The sequence below is a fragment of the Carcharhinus amblyrhynchos genome, chromosome 26 (genome assembly GCF_965287045.1).
Source record: "Carcharhinus amblyrhynchos chromosome 26, sCarAmb.v2.hapA, whole genome shotgun sequence".
NCBI classification, from domain to species: Eukaryota; Metazoa; Chordata; class Chondrichthyes; order Carcharhiniformes; family Carcharhinidae; genus Carcharhinus; species Carcharhinus amblyrhynchos.
Window position 1 is genome coordinate 14,880,943 of NC_137349.1, and position 18,329 is coordinate 14,899,271.

General features: G+C 46.4%; 1 protein-coding gene across 1 annotated transcript; it reads right to left on the reverse strand.

Moving 5' to 3' along the window:
* Positions 1-1,964: 1,964 nt before the first annotated feature.
* LOC145358737 (growth/differentiation factor 15-like) lies at positions 1,965-14,579 on the reverse strand. The gene is made up of 2 exons (XM_080212991.1): positions 14,192-14,579; positions 1,965-2,816 (listed from the first exon to the last, which is right to left on the reverse strand). The coding sequence occupies exons 1-2, from the start codon at positions 14,460-14,462 to the stop codon at positions 2,005-2,007; spliced, it is 1,083 nt and encodes a 360-aa protein (XP_080069117.1). The 5' UTR covers positions 14,463-14,579; the 3' UTR covers positions 1,965-2,004.
* Positions 14,580-18,329: the final 3,750 nt, after the last annotated feature.

Genomic DNA, 18,329 nt, shown 5'->3' on the forward strand with positions numbered 1-18,329 from the left:
AAGCCAATTTTGTATCCATCTCACCCTGGATCCCGTGAGATTTAACTTTATGCAACAACCTACCATGTGGTACCTTGTCAAATGCTTTGATAAAATCCATGTAGACAACATCACTGCCCTCATCTACCTTCTTGGTTACCGCTTCAAAAAACTCAGTCAAATTTGTGAGACATGATTTTCCACTCACAAAGGTTCCACATGAAAGGTTTACCTCCAGAAAACCTGGAGCCAAAGGGAATTCTCCAGAGGACTGTGGGTAATCCTGACAAGATTGTTGAAGGGAATTCTTGGGGTAATTAAGAAGAAAACCTTAGTGCATGACCAAGGTATTTATAAAACACATTGACAAGTCAATAGCTCTTGTTTTCTTCCAGTTTCCAGTCAAAATTAACATCCAAATCAGGCCCACAATGCATCTTCAAGAACTAACTCCCATCTGTCAGTTCCCCAAGTGCCTTACCCCTGCTCCTAATTTGTACTTCCTGTATCTAAGAGGGTTTGAAAGACTATGGCCATTGCCTCTGCAATTTCCACCCTGATTTCTCTCAGGGTTCTTGGATGCATCTCCTCTGATATTGGTGATTCTATTGTAAGTACAGCCAGCCTTTGTAATACCTCCTCTTTATTAATATCTGTCCCATTCTGTCTCTCAGCAACCTCCTTGTTTAGAATTGCTTTGGTAAGGTTCCTTTTCTCTAAATACCAAAGCAAAGTGATTATTTAACATGCAGCCGTGCTTCCGCCTTCAATCATTAATCATTCCTTTGGTCCTTAATCGGTCCCAAGGTTCATCTGAGAAACATTTCATTATTAAACACTACAACATAGCATTTGGAGAGTCTTTTGCCTTTTCTCAGATGGAAAAGAACAATGGGGGCTTCATCATTTACTTAAATATTTTATTGTATAAATGTACAAAATACATTCAAAATATGCACAATTTGCAAACAAGTCCCATCTCAAAATGCTGGATTTATCAACCACAAAACATTCCAATAAATTAAAGATTAACAATAAATAATCTGTTTAAATAACCTGTTTATATAAATATATATAAAATGCAATATGGTGCATTGTGAGTCAGGACTGACCCTGTATGACTGACCCCTGACCCCATATGACTGACCCTGTGTAGCTGACCCCTGACCCTGTGTGGTTGACCTCCACCGTACCCCACCCCCCCACCCCAACAGTACAACCCTGTCCACTCGTTTAACCTGCTGCTATCAGTTGATGAGATTGTGGGATCTTTTAAATATGTAAATCAGAATGGTATCTTATTCAATGAAATGGGAAAATGCCAGAAAACCTCAGTAGGTTTGACCGTGTCAGTGGGAGAGAATCCTGCCAACATTTCAAGTCCGGGTGACTCTTCATCAGAATTCTACACAACGTTATTTAATCTGGTCACTGATGTGAGCCGAGGAATCCCCCCAATAACTGAAGCCCCCTATCTTAATACCTCTGGCCTGATGCCCCTCCCCTGGCCTGATGCCCCCTCTTGCCTGAAGCCCCACCCCCTGGCCTGAAGACCCCCTTGCCTGAAGCCCCACCCCCTTGCCTGAAGTCCCTCCCTCTGGTCTGATACCCTTCCTCTAGTCTGATGCTCCACCCTCTGGCCTGATGTCCCTCCCCCTGGCTGGATACTCCTCCTCCTGGTTTGATATTCCCACCACCCCCAGGCTTGATGCTCCTCCCCCTGGCCTGATGTCTCTCCTCCAGTTTTAGGTCCCTTCCAGTAGTTTGAGGCCTTTCCCCTACCAGCTCACCTCCCTCAGATATTGGTGCCTGTTGGACAGATTGAATGCTGGCAGGTGACTGGACACTGCCAATGCTGGCAGGTGACTGGACACTGCCAATGCTGGCAGGTGACTGGACACTGCCAATGCTGGCAGGTGACTGGACACTGCCAATGCTGGCAGGTGACTGGACACTGCCAATGCTGGCAGGTGACTGGACACTGCCAATGCTGGCAGGTGACTGGACAGAGATGTCTCTGGTATATCAGGAACAGTGACAATTGGTGACAATCATATCATCAAAAGCTGTGAGTGTCAGCTTGCCCTCACTGCTGTAATGGAGCAGTGTCATTGGTTCATAGGCTGCAGGACTGCAGCAGAGCCTGGTCCCAGCAGCTCCAGACAGTTGATGCATTGCAGATTTAATCATGGCGTGCATGTTGGCAGGTTTATAATTGGCAGGACAGGAACCTCCACAACTATACATATTGTAGGACTCTGGTGCTCTGATCCAATCACTCCACCCGATCTCCTTAAACGACACCAGCAGAGATTTCCTGCAGCAGCTTTTCTGTTTTCTCAGACAATCCTCAGCAGAATCTGTCGCTCGACGTGATCTCCTGACGCTTTGTACTTTCTCAGTCTCAACTTCCAACCTCCAATAATCACTGTGCCGCGCAATCAGCAGTAAAACCTCAGGGTGAGGTGGGTTAATGTTGAGCTGCAGACGAACTCGCTGCTGCTCACTGTCTGCCCAAGCCTGAATAATGGGCTTGACATTCAGACTGAAGCTGAGGATGGGTCCAGGATTTACAGCCTTGGAATCAATCAGCTGGGATTTTTCTTCACCCTGACTCCTGGTCTCCAATATCTTGTAGACATTAATCTGCCACCCTGAGCTGCCATTCGCCCTTTGCAGATGTTCATTCATTCGGAGATGTTTATAAAACTTTAGTTCAGCGCAAAGAATCTTTAAGCCCGGGTAGATGGCTTTATTCCTGGAGACACTCAGGGTTAATCTTCCAACAAAGTCTATCTCCTCTTGAGTATCCACTCCACTGTCTCTGGTTGCTTCAACTGTTGGGAGAACAATTGGATAAAACCGGGTTCAGGAGCAAAATAGAATTCAACAGTGACAGGAGAACATCCTTTTTTTTGTTAGTGTCACAAGTAGGCTTACATTAACACTGCAATGAAGCTACTGTGAAAATCCCCTAGTTGCCACACTCTGGCGCCTGTTCGGGTACACTGAGAAAGCATTTAGACTCTGAGGGAAAGTTAAAATTCTAAATTGGGGCAAGGCCAATTTTGATAGTATCGGGCAGGAACTTTCTGTGGAATCTGTGGGAAGGCAAAGGGACATCTGATAAGTGGGAGGCTTTCAAAAGTGTGTGAACCGGGGTTCAGGGTAAACACATTCCTCTTAGAGTGAAGGGCAAGGCTGGTAAAAGTAGGGAACCGTGGATGACTCAGGATATTGAGGCCTTAGTCAAGAAGGAGAAGGAGTCGCATGACATGTGTAGATAGCTGAGATCAAGTGGATGCATTGAAGAGTATAGAGGGTGTAGGAGTAGAGTTAAGAGAGAAATCAGGAGGGCAAAAAGGGGACACGAGATTGTTTTGGCAGATAAGGCAAACGACAATCCAAAGAGCTTCGACAAATACATAAAGGGCAAAAGAGTAATTAGGGAGAGAGTAGGGCCTCTTAAGGACCAATAAGGTCATCTGTGTGCGGATCCACAAGAGATGGGTGAGATCCTAAATGAATATTTTTCATCAGTATTCATTGTTGAGAAAAGCATGGATGTTAGGGAACTTGGGGAACTTGAGGAGTGTACGCATTACAGAGGAGGAGGTGCTGGAAGTCTTAAAGCGCATCAAGGTAGATAAATCCCCGGGACCTGATGAAGTGTATCCCAGGATATTGTGGGAGGCTAGGGAGAAAATTATGGGTCCCCTAGCCGAAATATTTGCATCATCGACAGTCGCAGGTGAGGTGTCTGAAGATTGAAGTCTGGAGATGGTTAGTAAGTTTGTAGATGACACTAAGGTTGGTGGCATCGTGGATAGTGAAGAAAGTTATCTCGGATTGCAGTGGGCTGACGAATGGCAGATGGAGTTTAATTTAAATAAATACAAGGTGATGCAAGGTGTCTGAAGATTGAAAGGTGACAAATGTTGTGCCTTTGTTTAAAAAGGGCTGCAGGCAAAAGCCTGGGGACTACAGGCCTGTATGCCTCACATTTGTAGTGGGTAAGTTGTTAGAAGTTATTCTGAGAGACAGGATCTACAGGCATTTAGAGACGCAAGGACTGATTAGGGACAGTCAGCATGGCATTGTGAGTGAAAAATCATGTCTCACAAATTTGATTGAATTTTATGAAGGGATAACAAAGAAGATAAATGAGGGCAGTGCAGTTGATGTTGTCTACGTGGACTTTAGCAAGGCCTTTGACAAGGTACCACATGGTAGGTTGTTGCATAAGGTTAAATCTCTTGGAATCCAGGGTGAGGTATCTAAATGGGTACAAAATTGGCTTCTTGACAGAAGCCAGACGGTGGCTGTAGAGAGTTGTTTTTCAAACTGGGGAACTGTGACCAACAGTGTGCCTCAGGGATTGGTGCTGTGTCCACAGTTATTTGTCATTTATATTAATGATTTTGATGAGATTATAGGAGGCATGGTTAGTAAGTTGTAGATGACACTAAGGTTGGTGGCATCGTGGATAGTGAAGAAAGTTATCTCGGATTGCAGTGGGCTGACGAATGGCGGATGGAGTTTAATTTAAATAAATACAAGGTGATGCATTTTGATAGATTGAACCAGGGCAGGACTTACTCAGTTAACGGTAGGGCATTGGAGAGAGTTATAGTACAACGAGATCTATGGGTATATGTTCATGCCTCCTTGAAAGTGGAGTCACAGGTGGACAGAATGGTGAAGAAGGCATTCAGCATGCTCTGTTTCATTGGTCAGAACACTGAATACAAGAGTTGGAACGTCTTGTTGAAGTTGTACAAGACATTGGTAAAGCCACACTTGGAATACTGTGTACAGTTCTGGTCACTTTATTATAGAAAGGATATTATTAAACTAGAAAAAGTGCAGAAAAGATTTACTAGGATGCTACGAGGACAAGTAAGGCTTACAGTAACACTGCAACGAAGTAACTGTGAAATTCCCTTAGTCCCCACATTCTGGCACCTATTCAGGTCAATGCACCTAACCAGCACGTCTTTCAGATTGTTGGAGGAAACTGGAGCACCCGGAGGAAACCCACACAGACATGGGGAGAACGTGCAGACTCCACACAGACAGTGACCCAAGCCAGGAATCGAACCTGGGTTCCTAGTGCTGTGAGGGAGCAGCACTAACCACTGTGTGATTGTGCCGGCCCTTTTAAATCTGGCCTTTTATTGAGGAATAATGACACTGGATTAATAGGCAACGACCGTTTCTGGCACGAGGAAAGCCAGTTTGTAACATCCTGGTGTCTTGCCGGTCAGAAATGACCACATCAATACTGTGGCTACAAGGACAGGTCAGAGGTCAGGTAATCTGTAATTATACTGTAAATGGCAGACCCTGAGGAACATTAACAGAGGGATCTGGGCGTGTGGTCCACAGTTCGCTAAAAGAGGCAACCCTGGTGGCCAGAGTGATTAAGAAGGCATGTGGCATGCTTACCTTCATCGATTGGGGCATTGAGTACAGGAATTGGGAAATCATGTTGCAGCTATATAAAACCTTGGTTAGGTCACATTTGGAATTTTGCAGCTCTGGTCACCACACTACCAGAAGGAGGTGGAAGTTTTGGAGAGAGTGCAGAGAAGGTTCACCGGATGGTGCCTAGTCTCAAGGCTGTTGGCTGTGAGAAGCTGAATAAACTAGGATTCTTTTCACTAGAAAGACAGAGGCTGAGGGGAGAGCTGACAGAGGTCTACCAAATTATGAGAGGTACAGACAGGGTGGATAATCAGAGGTTGTTTCCCAGGGAGCAAGTGTCAATTACAAGGGGCACAGATTCAAGGTGCGAGGGGAAAAGTTGAAGGGAGATATGCAGGGGAAGTTTTTTATGTGTGGAGTGGTGGGTGCCTAGAACGCGCTGCCAGAGGAGGTGGTGGAAACAGGCACATTAGCAACATTTAAGAGGCATCTGGATGAGTACATGAGTAGGGAGGGTATAAAGGGATACGGACTGAGTAAGGGCAGGTTTTGTTTTAGTTTAGTTAAGGCATCATGATCGGCACAGACTTGAAGGGCTGAAGGGCCTGTTCCTGTGCTGTACTTCTCTTTGTTTTTTTGTTCTTTGATAGACTTACTTCCTGACCGCACAAAACTCTCCACCAATAAACTAGGATGCTACCGGCACTTGATGGATTGAGTTATAAGGAGAGGCTGAATAGACTGGAACTTCTTTCTCTGTAGTGTAGGAGGCTGTGGGATGACCTTACAGAGGTCTATAAAATAATGAGAGGCATAGACAAGGTAGCTAGTCAATATCTTTTCCCAAAGATAGGTGAATTGAAAACTAGAAGATATAGGTTTAAGGTGAGAGGGGAGAGATACAAAACTGCCCAGAGGAGCAATTTTTTCACACAGAGGGCACTGAGTGTCTGGAACAAGCTGCCAGAGGTAGTCGTAGAGGCCGGTACAATTTTGTCTTTTAAAAAGCATTTAGACAGTTACAAGAGTACGATGGATACAGAGGGATATGGGCCAAATGTGGGCAATTGGGATTAGCTTAAGGGTTTAAAAAAAGGGCGGCATGGACAAGTTGGGCTGAAGGGCCTGTTTCCATGCTGTAAACCTCTATGAATCTATGATGTGGCACTGGTCAGGTGTGCATGGGTGATGTGTTACTCCCAGGATAGGGGGTGCCACAAAAACCTTTGGGAATCTCGCAGGAACACAGTGTCAGTGAATCCAACCTGCTCCATTTATCAATGTATCGGGATGTTCACGTCAACTGTGATTAGGACTGAGTTATTCTCATTTCCACATTCACACTCACACTATCACATTCAGTCTCACAACACAGGTTAAAGTCCAACAGGTTTATTTGGTAGCACGAGCTTTTGGAGCACTGCCCCTTCATTAGCTGAGTGTTGAGTGAAGAGTTCAGTTCACAAACAGGACACATATAGACACAAACTCAATTACAAGATAATGGTTGGATAATGTCCGAAAGCTTGTGCTATCTAATAAACCTTTTGGACTTTAATTTGGTGTTGTACTTATTGTGCCTACCCCAGTCCAATGCTGCCAACTCAATATCATGGTTATCACAGTCTCACAAACACTCACTCTCGCACACTCACTCAGTGAGATACTCTCGCACACTCACTCAGTGAGATACTCTCGCACACTCACTCAGTGAGATACTCTCGCACACTCACTCAGTGAGATACTCTCGCACTCACTCAGTCAGATACTCTCGCACACTCACTCAGTCAGATACTCTCGCACACTCACTCAGTCAGATACTCTCGCACACTCACTCCTTTCTCTTACACTCTTTCGACGACCGTGGTGTAGTGGAACTGTCACTGGATCTGTCAATGGGGAGTGTTTGCTCGTGCTGTTGGGGAGGTTTTAAACAAATGTGGCAGGGGGATGGGAACCGATGCAGGAAGTCAGAGGGAAGTAAAGTAGGGATATGGGGGGGGGGGGGGGGGGGGGTGGGGGGGGGGAGGGCCTTGGTGGGATTGTGGTCGGTGCAGACTTGATGGGCCAAATGGCCTCTTTCTGTACTGTAGGGTTTCTATGGCTCTATGATAAAGTGGGAATAGTAACAAAAGGCAGTAAGAGGAAAAGTGGAAAGCAGAGAAACCAAAGGGAAAAATCAAAAAGGGCCACAGAACAGAATACAGAGACTGTGGAGAACTCAGTGAATGGGTCCAGTAAGAGAAATAAAACACAAGGACCGTGTGCAAAATATGACAGAACAGATGGTTTGAGGTGTGATTGCTTTAACACAAGGAGCATGACAGGTAAGGAAGATGAGCTTAAAGCTTAGATTACGACGAGGAACTACGATGTTGTGGCAATTACAGAGACTTGAATGAAAGGAGGACAGGACTGACAGGTTGGCATTCCAGGATTTAGGTGCTTCAGGCGAGATAGAGGTGGTGTCGAAACAGGTAGGGGTGTTGCTTTACCGATTAGGGAGAATGTCACAACCATACAGAGGGAGGACAACTTGGTGGGATCATAGCAGTGAGGTCATATGGGTAGAACTCAGGAACAGGAGCGGCGCAATCACACTGTTGGGGTTGTACTACAGACCTCCCGATAGCCAGTGTGAAGTGGAGGAACTGATACGTCAGCAGGTTACAGGAAGATGCAAAAATAACCAGGTTGTTGTGATGGGTGATTTTAACTTCCCCAACATAGACTGGGATTCCATCAGTGCCAGAGGCTTGGATGGGACAGAGTTTGTTCAGTGGGTCCAAGAGTGCTTCTTGAGTCAATATGCAGATAGTCCAAGTTGGAAAGGGACTACCTTAGACCCGGTTCTGGGAAACGAGCCCAGACAGGTGATTGATGTCTCAGTGGGGAATCATTCTGGGAACAGTGATCACAATTCTACAGGTTTCAAGATACTTGCAGAAAAGGATAGAAGTAATCCCAGAGTGAAAGTACTAAACTGGGGGAAGGCTGACTACGACAGTATTAGGCAGAGCTAGGGAATGTAGACTGAGGAGGGAGGTTTGCAGTGGGGGGTGCTGTTTGAGGGTAAATCCACATCTGATATGTGGGAGTTTTTTAAAAGTCAGTTGGTAACAATTTAGACAAATATGTCCCTGTAAAAATGAAGGATAAAGATGGCAAGATTCAGGAACCCTGGATGACAAGAGAGATTGCGAGTTTAGTGAAAAATAAGATGGAGGCATACATAAATTTCAAGAAATTGAAAACTCATAAGACTCTTGAGAAATACAAAGATAGCTAGAAATAGTTTAAACAGGGACTTAGGGGGGCAAAAAGCTGCCATGAAATGTCCTTGGCAGACAGGATTAAGGAAATCCCAAGACTTTTTATGTGTATATAAGGAGGAAGATGGTAGCCAAGGAAAGAGTAGGGTCCACTCAGGACAGTGGATGGAATGTGTGTGTGGAGCCAGTTGAGGTGGGTGAGATTCTTAACAAGTGCTTTGCATCAATATTCCCAAAGGAGAAGGATATGGTGGATAGTGAGTGTAGAAAATGGATGTTGACATTATAGGACATGTTGAGATAATAAGACAGTCTCACACCACCAGGTAAAGTCCGACAGGTTTATTTGGTATCGAGAGCTTTCAGAGCGCTCCTTCTTCATCAGGTAACTGGAGAACTGGGTTCACAAACACGGCGTAAATTGCAAAATCCTACTAACTATCCTGGCTGGAGACAATACACATCACTTTAACCTGTGCTTAACCCTCTCTCCACTCACATTGGCTGTACCGTTAAAGACCTGATTACCTGTAAAGACTCACATTCCAACCATTATCTTGCAATTGAGTTTGTGTCTATGTATGCCCTGCTTGTGAACCCAACTCTCCACTCACCTGATGAAGGAGCAGTGAAACTGGTGTCGTGAAACTTCTTGCTTTGCCAACCCCAGTCCAATGCCGGCATCTCCACATCAGAGATAAAAAGGGAGAGGGTATTGGAGATTTTGAAAAACATCAAGCTGGACAAGTCCCCAGGGCCACATGGGGTTTATCCTGGAATACTGAGAGGGGTGAGGGAAGAAATTGCTGAGGCCTGGGCCAAAATCTTTGTATCCTCTTTAGCCATGGGCGAGGTACCAGAGGATTGGAAAGTAGCTAATGATGTTCCTCTGTTTAAGAAGGGCAGAAGAGACAGTATGGGAAATTACAGGCCTGTGAGCCTTACATCAGTGGTAGGGAAATTGTTGGAGAAAATATTTAGGGACAGGATGTACTTGCATCTGGAAGAGAATAGGCTTATTAGCGATAGGCAACATGGTTTTGTGAAGGGGAGGTCGTGCCTGACAAACTTGATTGAGTTCTTTGAGGAAGCAACAAGAAAAATTGCCCAGGGCAGGGCAGTGGATGTTGTATACATGGATTTTAATAAAGCCTTCGGTAAGATTCCTCATGGCAGGCTGATACAAAAGGTGAAGTCATATGGGATCCAAGGTGAGCTGCTAAAATGGATACAAAACTGGCTTGGGCATAGAAAGCAGGGAGAGGCATTGGAAGGGTACTTTTCTAACTGGAGGTCTGTGGCAAGCATGTTCCACAAGGATCAGTGCTAGGGTCACTGTTGTTTGTAATATATATATAAATGATTTGGAGGAAAATTAGGTGGTTATGTTAGTAAATTTGTCAATGATACAAAAATTGAGGAAGTAGTGGATAGTGAGGGGGATTGTTAGAGGATACAGCAGGATATAAATCGGCTGGAGACCTGGGCCGAAAGATGGCAGGTGGAATTTAAATGTGAGATGATGTGAGAAGCAAAGTATACAGTAAATGGAAGAGCCCTTAGAAATATTAGCATACAGAGGGATCTAGGCATGCAGAGGGATCTAGGCATGCAGATCCACAGTTCCCTGAAGGTGGCAACTCATGCGGACAAGGTGGTCAAGAAGGCATATAGCATGCTGCCCTTCATCAGTAGGAGCATTGAGTATAGGAATTGGAAAATCATGTTGCAGTTGTATAACACTTTGGTTAGGCTGCATTTGGAATATTATGTACAATACTGATCGCCACACTACTGGAAGGATGTTGGTGCATTGGAAAGGAGAAGAGATTTACCTGGATTTTGCCTGGTTTGGACTATGAAGAAAGATTGAACAAACTTGGATTGTTTTCACTGGAGTGTTGGAGGATGGGGGAGGGGGGGGGGAACCTGATAGAGGTTTACAAGATTATGACAGGCTTGGATACAATGGATAGTCAGTGTCTTTTTCCCAGGGTTGAAGGGTCAATTACTCGGGTGCAGAGGTTGAGCGTGAGAGGGGGAAAGTTTAACAGCGATGCAAGGGGCAAGTTTTTCACACAGAGGGTGGTGAATGCCTGGAACGCACTGCTGGAGGAGGTGGTGGAAGCAGGTTCTATGACAACATTCAAGAGGCATCTGGATAGACTCATGAATCGGCAGGGAACAGAGGGATATGGACCACATAGAGGCAAGGAAATATTAGATTAGACAGGCATCCATATCAGCACAGATTGGATGGGCTGAAGGGCCTGTTCCTTTCTGTACTGTTCTTTGGACTAGTAATCCAGCAGCCCAGGCTAAACATCTGGGACCCAGGTTCAAATCCAACCACAACAGCTGATGAAACTTAAACGTAATTAATAAAATCTGGAATTTAAGCTCTCAGTAATGCTAACCATGAAAACATCGATTGGTTTTATTAAAAAAACCATCTGCTTATCTGGTCTGGCTTACACGTGACTCCAGACTAACAGCAATGTGAAGTGACTGTTAACTACTCTCTGAAGTGACTGAGTGAGACATTCAGTTCAAGGGCAGTTAGAGAGGGTGACAAGTACTGACCCAGCCAGTGACACCGACATCCCAAATAGAATCAAAACTCCCCTGGTCTGTCTTTCTCAATCACTTGCCTCGTACAACTATCTATTTTTACCCTTCACTTCTCACTCTCACACACTCAACACACTCTCACACTTGCTCACAATCTGTCACACTTTTACTAACACTCACTCTCACTGTCACACCCACTCTCTCACTGTCACTCTCTCGCTCTCTCCCAGTGTCACACTCTCCCAGTGTCACACACTCTCTCTCCGTCACACACTCTCTCACTCACTCTCACTGTCACACACTCTCTCTCCGTCACACACTCTCTCACTCACTCTCACACACTCTCTCACTCGCTCTCACTGTCACACACTCTCTCACTCACTCTCACTGTCACACACTCTCTCACTCACTCTCACTGTCACACACTCTCTCACTCACTCTCCCTGTCACACACTCTCTCACTCACTCTCACTGTCACACACTCTCTCACTCACTCTCCCTGTCACACACTCTCTCACTCACTCTCCCTGTCACACACTCTCTCACTCACTCTCCCTGTCACACACTCTCTCACTCACTCTCACTGTCACACACTCTCTCACTCACTCTCCCTGTCACACACTCTCTCACTCACTCTCCCTGTCACACACACTCTCCCTGTCACACACTCTCTCACTCCCTCTCCCTGTCACACACTCTCTCACTCCCTCTCCCTGTCACACACACTCTCACTCCCTCTCACTGTCACACACACTCTCACTCACTCTCCCTGTCACACACACTCTCACTCACTCTCCCTGTCACACACACTCTCACTCACTCTCACTGTCACACACTCTCTCACTCACTCTCCCTGTCACACACTCTCTCACTCTCACACACACTCTCACTCACTCTCACTGTCACACACTCTCTCTCTCACACTCTCACTGTCACACACTCTCTCTCTCACACTCTCACTGTCACACACTCTCTCACTCACTCTCCCTGTCACACACACTCTCACTCACTCTCACGCACTCTCTCACTCACTCTCCCTGTCACACACACTCTCTCACACTCTCCCTGTCACACACTCTCTCACTCACTCTCACTCTCCCTGTCACACACACTCTCACTCACTCTCACTCTCCCTGTCACACACACTCTCACTCACTCTCACTGTCACACACACTCTCACTCACTCTCCCTGTCACACACTCTCTCACTCACTCTCCCTGTCACACACTCTCTCACTCCCTCTCCCTGTCACACACTCTCTCACTCCCTCTCCCTGTCACACACACTCTCACTCACTCTCCCTGTCACACACACTCTCACTCACTCTCCCTGTCACACACACTCTCACTCACTCTCACTGTCACACACTCTCTCACTCACTCTCCCTGTCACACACTCTCTCACTCACTCTCACACACACTCTCACTCACTCTCACTGTCACACACTCTCTCTCTCACACTCTCACTGTCACACACTCTCTCACTCACTCTCCCTGTCACACACACTCTCACTCACTCTCACGCACTCTCTCACTCACTCTCCCTGTCACACACACTCTCTCACACTCTCCCTGTCACACACTCTCTCACTCACTCTCACTCTCCCTGTCACACACACTCTCACTCACTCTCACTCTCCCTGTCACACACACTCTCACTCACTCTCACTGTCACACACACTCTCACTCACTCTCCCTGTCACACACACTCTCACTCACTCTCCCTGTCACACACACTCTCTCACACTCTCCCTGTCACACACTCTCTCACTCACTCTCACTCTCCCTGTCACACACACTCTCACTCACTCTCACTCTCCCTGTCACACACACTCTCACTCACTCTCACTGTCACACACACTCTCACTCACTCTCCCTGTCACACACACTCTCACTCACTCTCCCTGTCACACACACTCTCACTCACTCTCCCTGTCACACACACTCTCACTCACTCTCCCTGTCACACACTCTCTCACTCACTCTCCCTGTCACACACTCTCTCACTCACTCTCCCTGTCACACACACTCTCACTCACTCTCCCTGTCACACACTCTCTCACTCACTCTCCCTGTCACACACTCTCTCACTCACTCTCCCTGTCACACACACTCTCACTCACTCTCCCTGTCACACACACTCTCACTCACTCTCCCTGTCACACACACTCTCACTCACTCTCACTGTCACACACACTCTCACTCACTCTCACTGTCACACACTCTCACTGTCACACACACTCTCACTCACTCTCACTGTCACTCACTCTCCCTGTCACACACACTCTCACTCACTCTCACTGTCACACACACTCTCACTCACTCTCACTGTCACACACTCTCACTGTCACACACTCTCACTGTCACACACTCTCACTGTCACACACTCTCACTGTCACACACTCTCTCACTCACTCTCCCTGTCACACACACTCTCACTCACTCTCACTGTCACACACACTCTCACTCACTCTCCCTGTCACACGCTCTCTCACACACTCTCTCACTGTCACACACTCTCTCACTCACTCTCACTGTCACACACTCTCTCACTCACTCTCCCTGTCACACGCTCTCTCACACACTCTCTCACTGTCACACACTCTCTCACTCACTCTCACTGTCACACACTCTCTCACTCACTCTCCCTGTCACACACTCTCTCACACACTCTCTCACTGTCACACACTCTCTCACTCACTCTCACTGTCACACACTCTCTCACTCACTCTCCCTGTCACACACACTCTCACTCACTCTCACTGTCACACACTCTCTCACTCACTCTCCCTGTCACACACTCTCTCACTCACTCTCACTGTCACACACTCTCTCACTCACTCTCACTGTCACACACTCTCTCTCACACTCTCACTCACTCTGAATCTGCAGTAACTGAGTTGATGGAATGCAGGATGTGGATTTGTTGGCTGAAGTACTCACTCTGCACTGGGAAGACATGAAGTGATCTGCCGGAGCTGGAGGAGTTCCGCTGGCTGCTGCTTTTTCTCTGCAGGAAAAGCTGGTACATCCTCTCCTCCTCCTCCCTACTCCCATGTTTTCTGATTACTGGCGGCTCTTCCAATCCCAGCGCCTCCAGAATTCCCCTTTTCATAGCTTCAATCTGCAACCATTTTCTGTGCTGCTCCTGGACTCCTGCCTGGACACCTGTAGCAGCGAGGAGCAGCCAGGCAGCAGCCCAGAGCAGAGGCATTGCAGCCGGGAGGGAGCTGCAGCCGATCCTGCCTGAATCCCGGGGCTCAGGCGCTGCTTCGTGGGGACACGGGACACATTCCCATTCCCTGGGTGTGGATGGAGGGTCTCTCTCGCTACCTGCAGGAGCGGATCCCTCTGATCCGAAGCAGGTGGAGTCAGGCTGGGTGGGAGGCTCCACTCTGACTCACTCAGTCTCAGCATTGCCGAACTTTTACTAAAGGATTCTCACTGCTTCAGTGCCGTTTCCTCTTCCTCCCAGTGACACACTTTCCTCTCCTTCTGCTGTGAGATCTCACTGGCAAAGGAAAGATCCTCTCTCCCTCTCAATTCTCCCCAATGGAAGTCCCATTCCCAAAGGAGACTGTGTGTGTGAGGGAGGGAGTGAGTGTGTGTATGTCAGAGTGTGTTAAATGCTGGGTGTGTATGTGGGTGTGTGCTTGTGTGAGGGAGGGAATGAGTGTGTGTATGTGAGTGCTAAATGCTGTGTGTGTGAGAGAGTGAGTGTTAAATGCTGGGTGTTGGTGAATGTTTTTCTTGTCCCCAGGCTTGAATTTGTTGCCCATTTCTAATTGCCCCTTGACCTGAGAGTCCGGCTCAGCTGCTTCAGAGTCATCACATTGCTGTGGCTCTGGAGTCACGTTTCGGTCAGACTGGGTAAGGACGGCAGATTTCCTTCCCTAAAGGACATTAGTGAACCAGATGGGTTTTATTGCTGACAGTTTCCTGGTTACTGAAACTCTCTTCCAGTTCCAGTTTTATTAATTGAAATTAAATTACATCAGCTGGGGTGAGATTTGAATCCCTGACCCCAGAGTATTAGCCTGGAGATCTGGAGTGTGAGCGGGTATGAGCGTAAGTGTGTGTGTGAGCGAGTGTGTGTGTATGTGCGAGCAAGTATGAGTGTGTGAGCGTGAGTGAGTTTGTGTATGAGTGAGTATGCATGAATGTGATTGAGTGTGAGCGCATATGAGAGTGAGTGTGTGTGTGACCGAGTGTGCGCGTGTGCATGAGCGAGTGTGAGTGTGAACAAGTGTGAGCGTGAACAAGTGTGAGTGAATGTGAGCGTTCTTTGACATCGATAATTTCTTTTTTCATTCCTCTTCAGTTTACGTGGCTTTAGTTCCCTTATTTAGCAATTTGTTGCTGCAGGGATGAGGTCCAATCAGGGATCGATTCAGTTCAACTCTCAAACAACAAAGCAATGTTTTCCTTGGGAAGATTCTTGGTTACTGTGAGCAGGAGGTGGGAACCCCTCCAGCGAGATATCCACCCAGTACGAGCTAATCTGCACAAACAAAGCACTGGCTAAGCGTGTCAATAAAGACGGTCAGTGAAGGAGCAGAGCTCCAAGCGATTCCCAGAGAGGCTAGCAGTCTGAGGGCTCATGTTGAAGCAAGATAAAACGCAGCAAGAAAGCATTTGCAAGGGTAACACTGAAATGCTTTCATCAAAGCTATGTGAGTATTTGTGAATATTTTTAAGCTTATCTTTGGAGCCTGAGTTGCATTGAAAGTTGAAAGAGTTTGTTGGCCTGGAGCTATCTCAGCTTCTGTGGGGGTGTGACAGTGGTCAGATTCCCAGCCGGGAACACCTGGACTGTGTAAAGATGTGAAGCAGCTGGTTTATAAACTCATTGTAGAGAGCACAGGAAAGATTCAGGACAACAGCCCCAGGATTGAAGAGCTTCAGTTAGTGAGATCGGAGAAGTTGGGGTTGTTTTCCTTCCAGTGAAGAGGTTCAAATTAGTAAGATATAGGAGCAGAATTAGGCCATTCTGCCCATCAAGTCCGCTCCTCCATTTGATCATAGCTGACATGCTCCTCATCCCCATTTTCCTGCCTTCTCCCCATAACCCTTCAACCCATTACCAATTAAAAATCTGTCTAACTCCTCAAATTTACTCACTGTCCCAGCATCCACCGCACTTTGGGGTAGCGAATTCCAGAGATTCACAACCCTTTCGGAGTAGTTTCTCCTCAACTCTGTTTTAAATTTGCTGCCCTTATCCTGAGATTATGACCTCTCGCCCTAGAATGCCCCACAAGAGGAAGCATCTGCTCCACGCCTACTTTATCCATACTTATATCATCTTGTAAACCTCAATGTGATCTCCTCTCATTCTTCTATATTCCAGACAGTATCGACCTAAACTGTTCAATCTCTCTTCATATGACAAATCCCTCATCTCTGAATCAATCTAGTGAACCTCCCTCTGAACTGCCTCCGATGCCACTACATCTCCCCTCAAACAGGGGACCAAAACTCTGCACAGTATTCCAGGTGCGGCCTCACCAATGCCCTGTATAGTTGCAACAATACTTCCTTACCTTTATATTCTATTCCTTCAGCTATAAATGTCATCATTCCATTCACTTTCTTTATTATCTGCTGTAGCTGCATGCTAGTTTTCTGTGACTCATGAACGAGGACACCCAAATCCCTCTCCACCGCAGTTTCCTGAAGTCTTGCCTCATTTAGAATCATAAGTCGTCTTCCCAGCAATTGGGATTAGTTTAGGGGTTTTAAAAAAAAAGGTGGCATGGATAAGTTGGGCCAAGGGTCTGTTTCCATGCTGTAAACCTCAATGACTCTAAAGTGTAGGAGGGCCTGCCAGGAACTGCACTAGGCAAATCTGAAAACTGTGGTGTCCAACTGATGAAGCCTGATAAGATTATATTCAGGTTAAACAGTGGAAGCAGCCATAGAGAAAGCAAAACAATGCAGCAACTAACAAGTCAGATCGAAAGTGGGGATTGGGTTGGGTCTGTATACTGGTGAGAGCTGGCTAATATGGTGTATCTGGAGCTTGGGCATTGTGTGGAGTGATTTGGGGGTGCGTGCATGGGGGATATAGTGAGGAGTGTGGGGGGTGAGTGTTAGTGGCGCTGGGGAGGTGGGAGTGCACGGGGGGGGTTGGAAGTGGGTGTGTGGGGGGCATTGGAAATGGGTTTGGGGATTGGTGTGTGTGGGTTATGGGGTGGGTGGGTGTGTGAGGAGGGAGGACAGAACATGGAATACAGACTTAGTTATGAAATGCCTCTTCATCATTCTACCATTGGAGCCCAGTAACGTTCTGGTAAATTTGTGCTACATCTTTCCAAAGCTAATATATCCTTTCTAAGGTGTGGACAGTACATGATGTGTCACATGGTCTAAATTGAAGCAAGATCAAAACTGCTTCATATTCCAGCTCTTTTGCTATAAGTCAGACATTCCACTGACCTTTCTGATTATTTTTTAAAATCTATTACATTTCAATGGGACTGAGAAAAGTTCAAAAATGATTGGAACAAGTTGTGGTTTTACTGAAGGGAAATCCTGCTTTGACAAATTATTTGAGTTTTTTTGGGAATGTAACGAGGAGGGGGATAAATGGAAATAAGTAGGTGTAATATACCTGGATTACAAAAGGCTCTGGGAAAGGTTCATGAGGAAGAAAAGGGCTCACGGAACTGGGGATAATATTTTAATATTATCAGAGCAATCATTGGTAAACGGATAGAAAGTAGTGAGTAAATGGGGCATTTTCAGTGACGAGTGGAGTGTCACAGGTCAGTGACATTGCTGAGGCAGCGAGTAATGTATCTATGATGATGATACCAAGCTAGATGGGAATGTAAGCTGTGTGGAGAACACACAGAGACTGCAAAGAAATATAGAGATAATGGGCGAGATGGAGTGTAATGTAGACAAGTGCAAAGTTATTAACTTTAGTCACAAGATAGAAAAACAGAATACTTTTGGAAATATCTACCCAGAGGGCTGTAGGAACTTCATTGTGAATACATTTAAGACTGTGACAGACAGAGCTTTTTGTCACTTGGGGAATTAAATGATCCAGGGAGTTGGTGGGAAAATGGACATG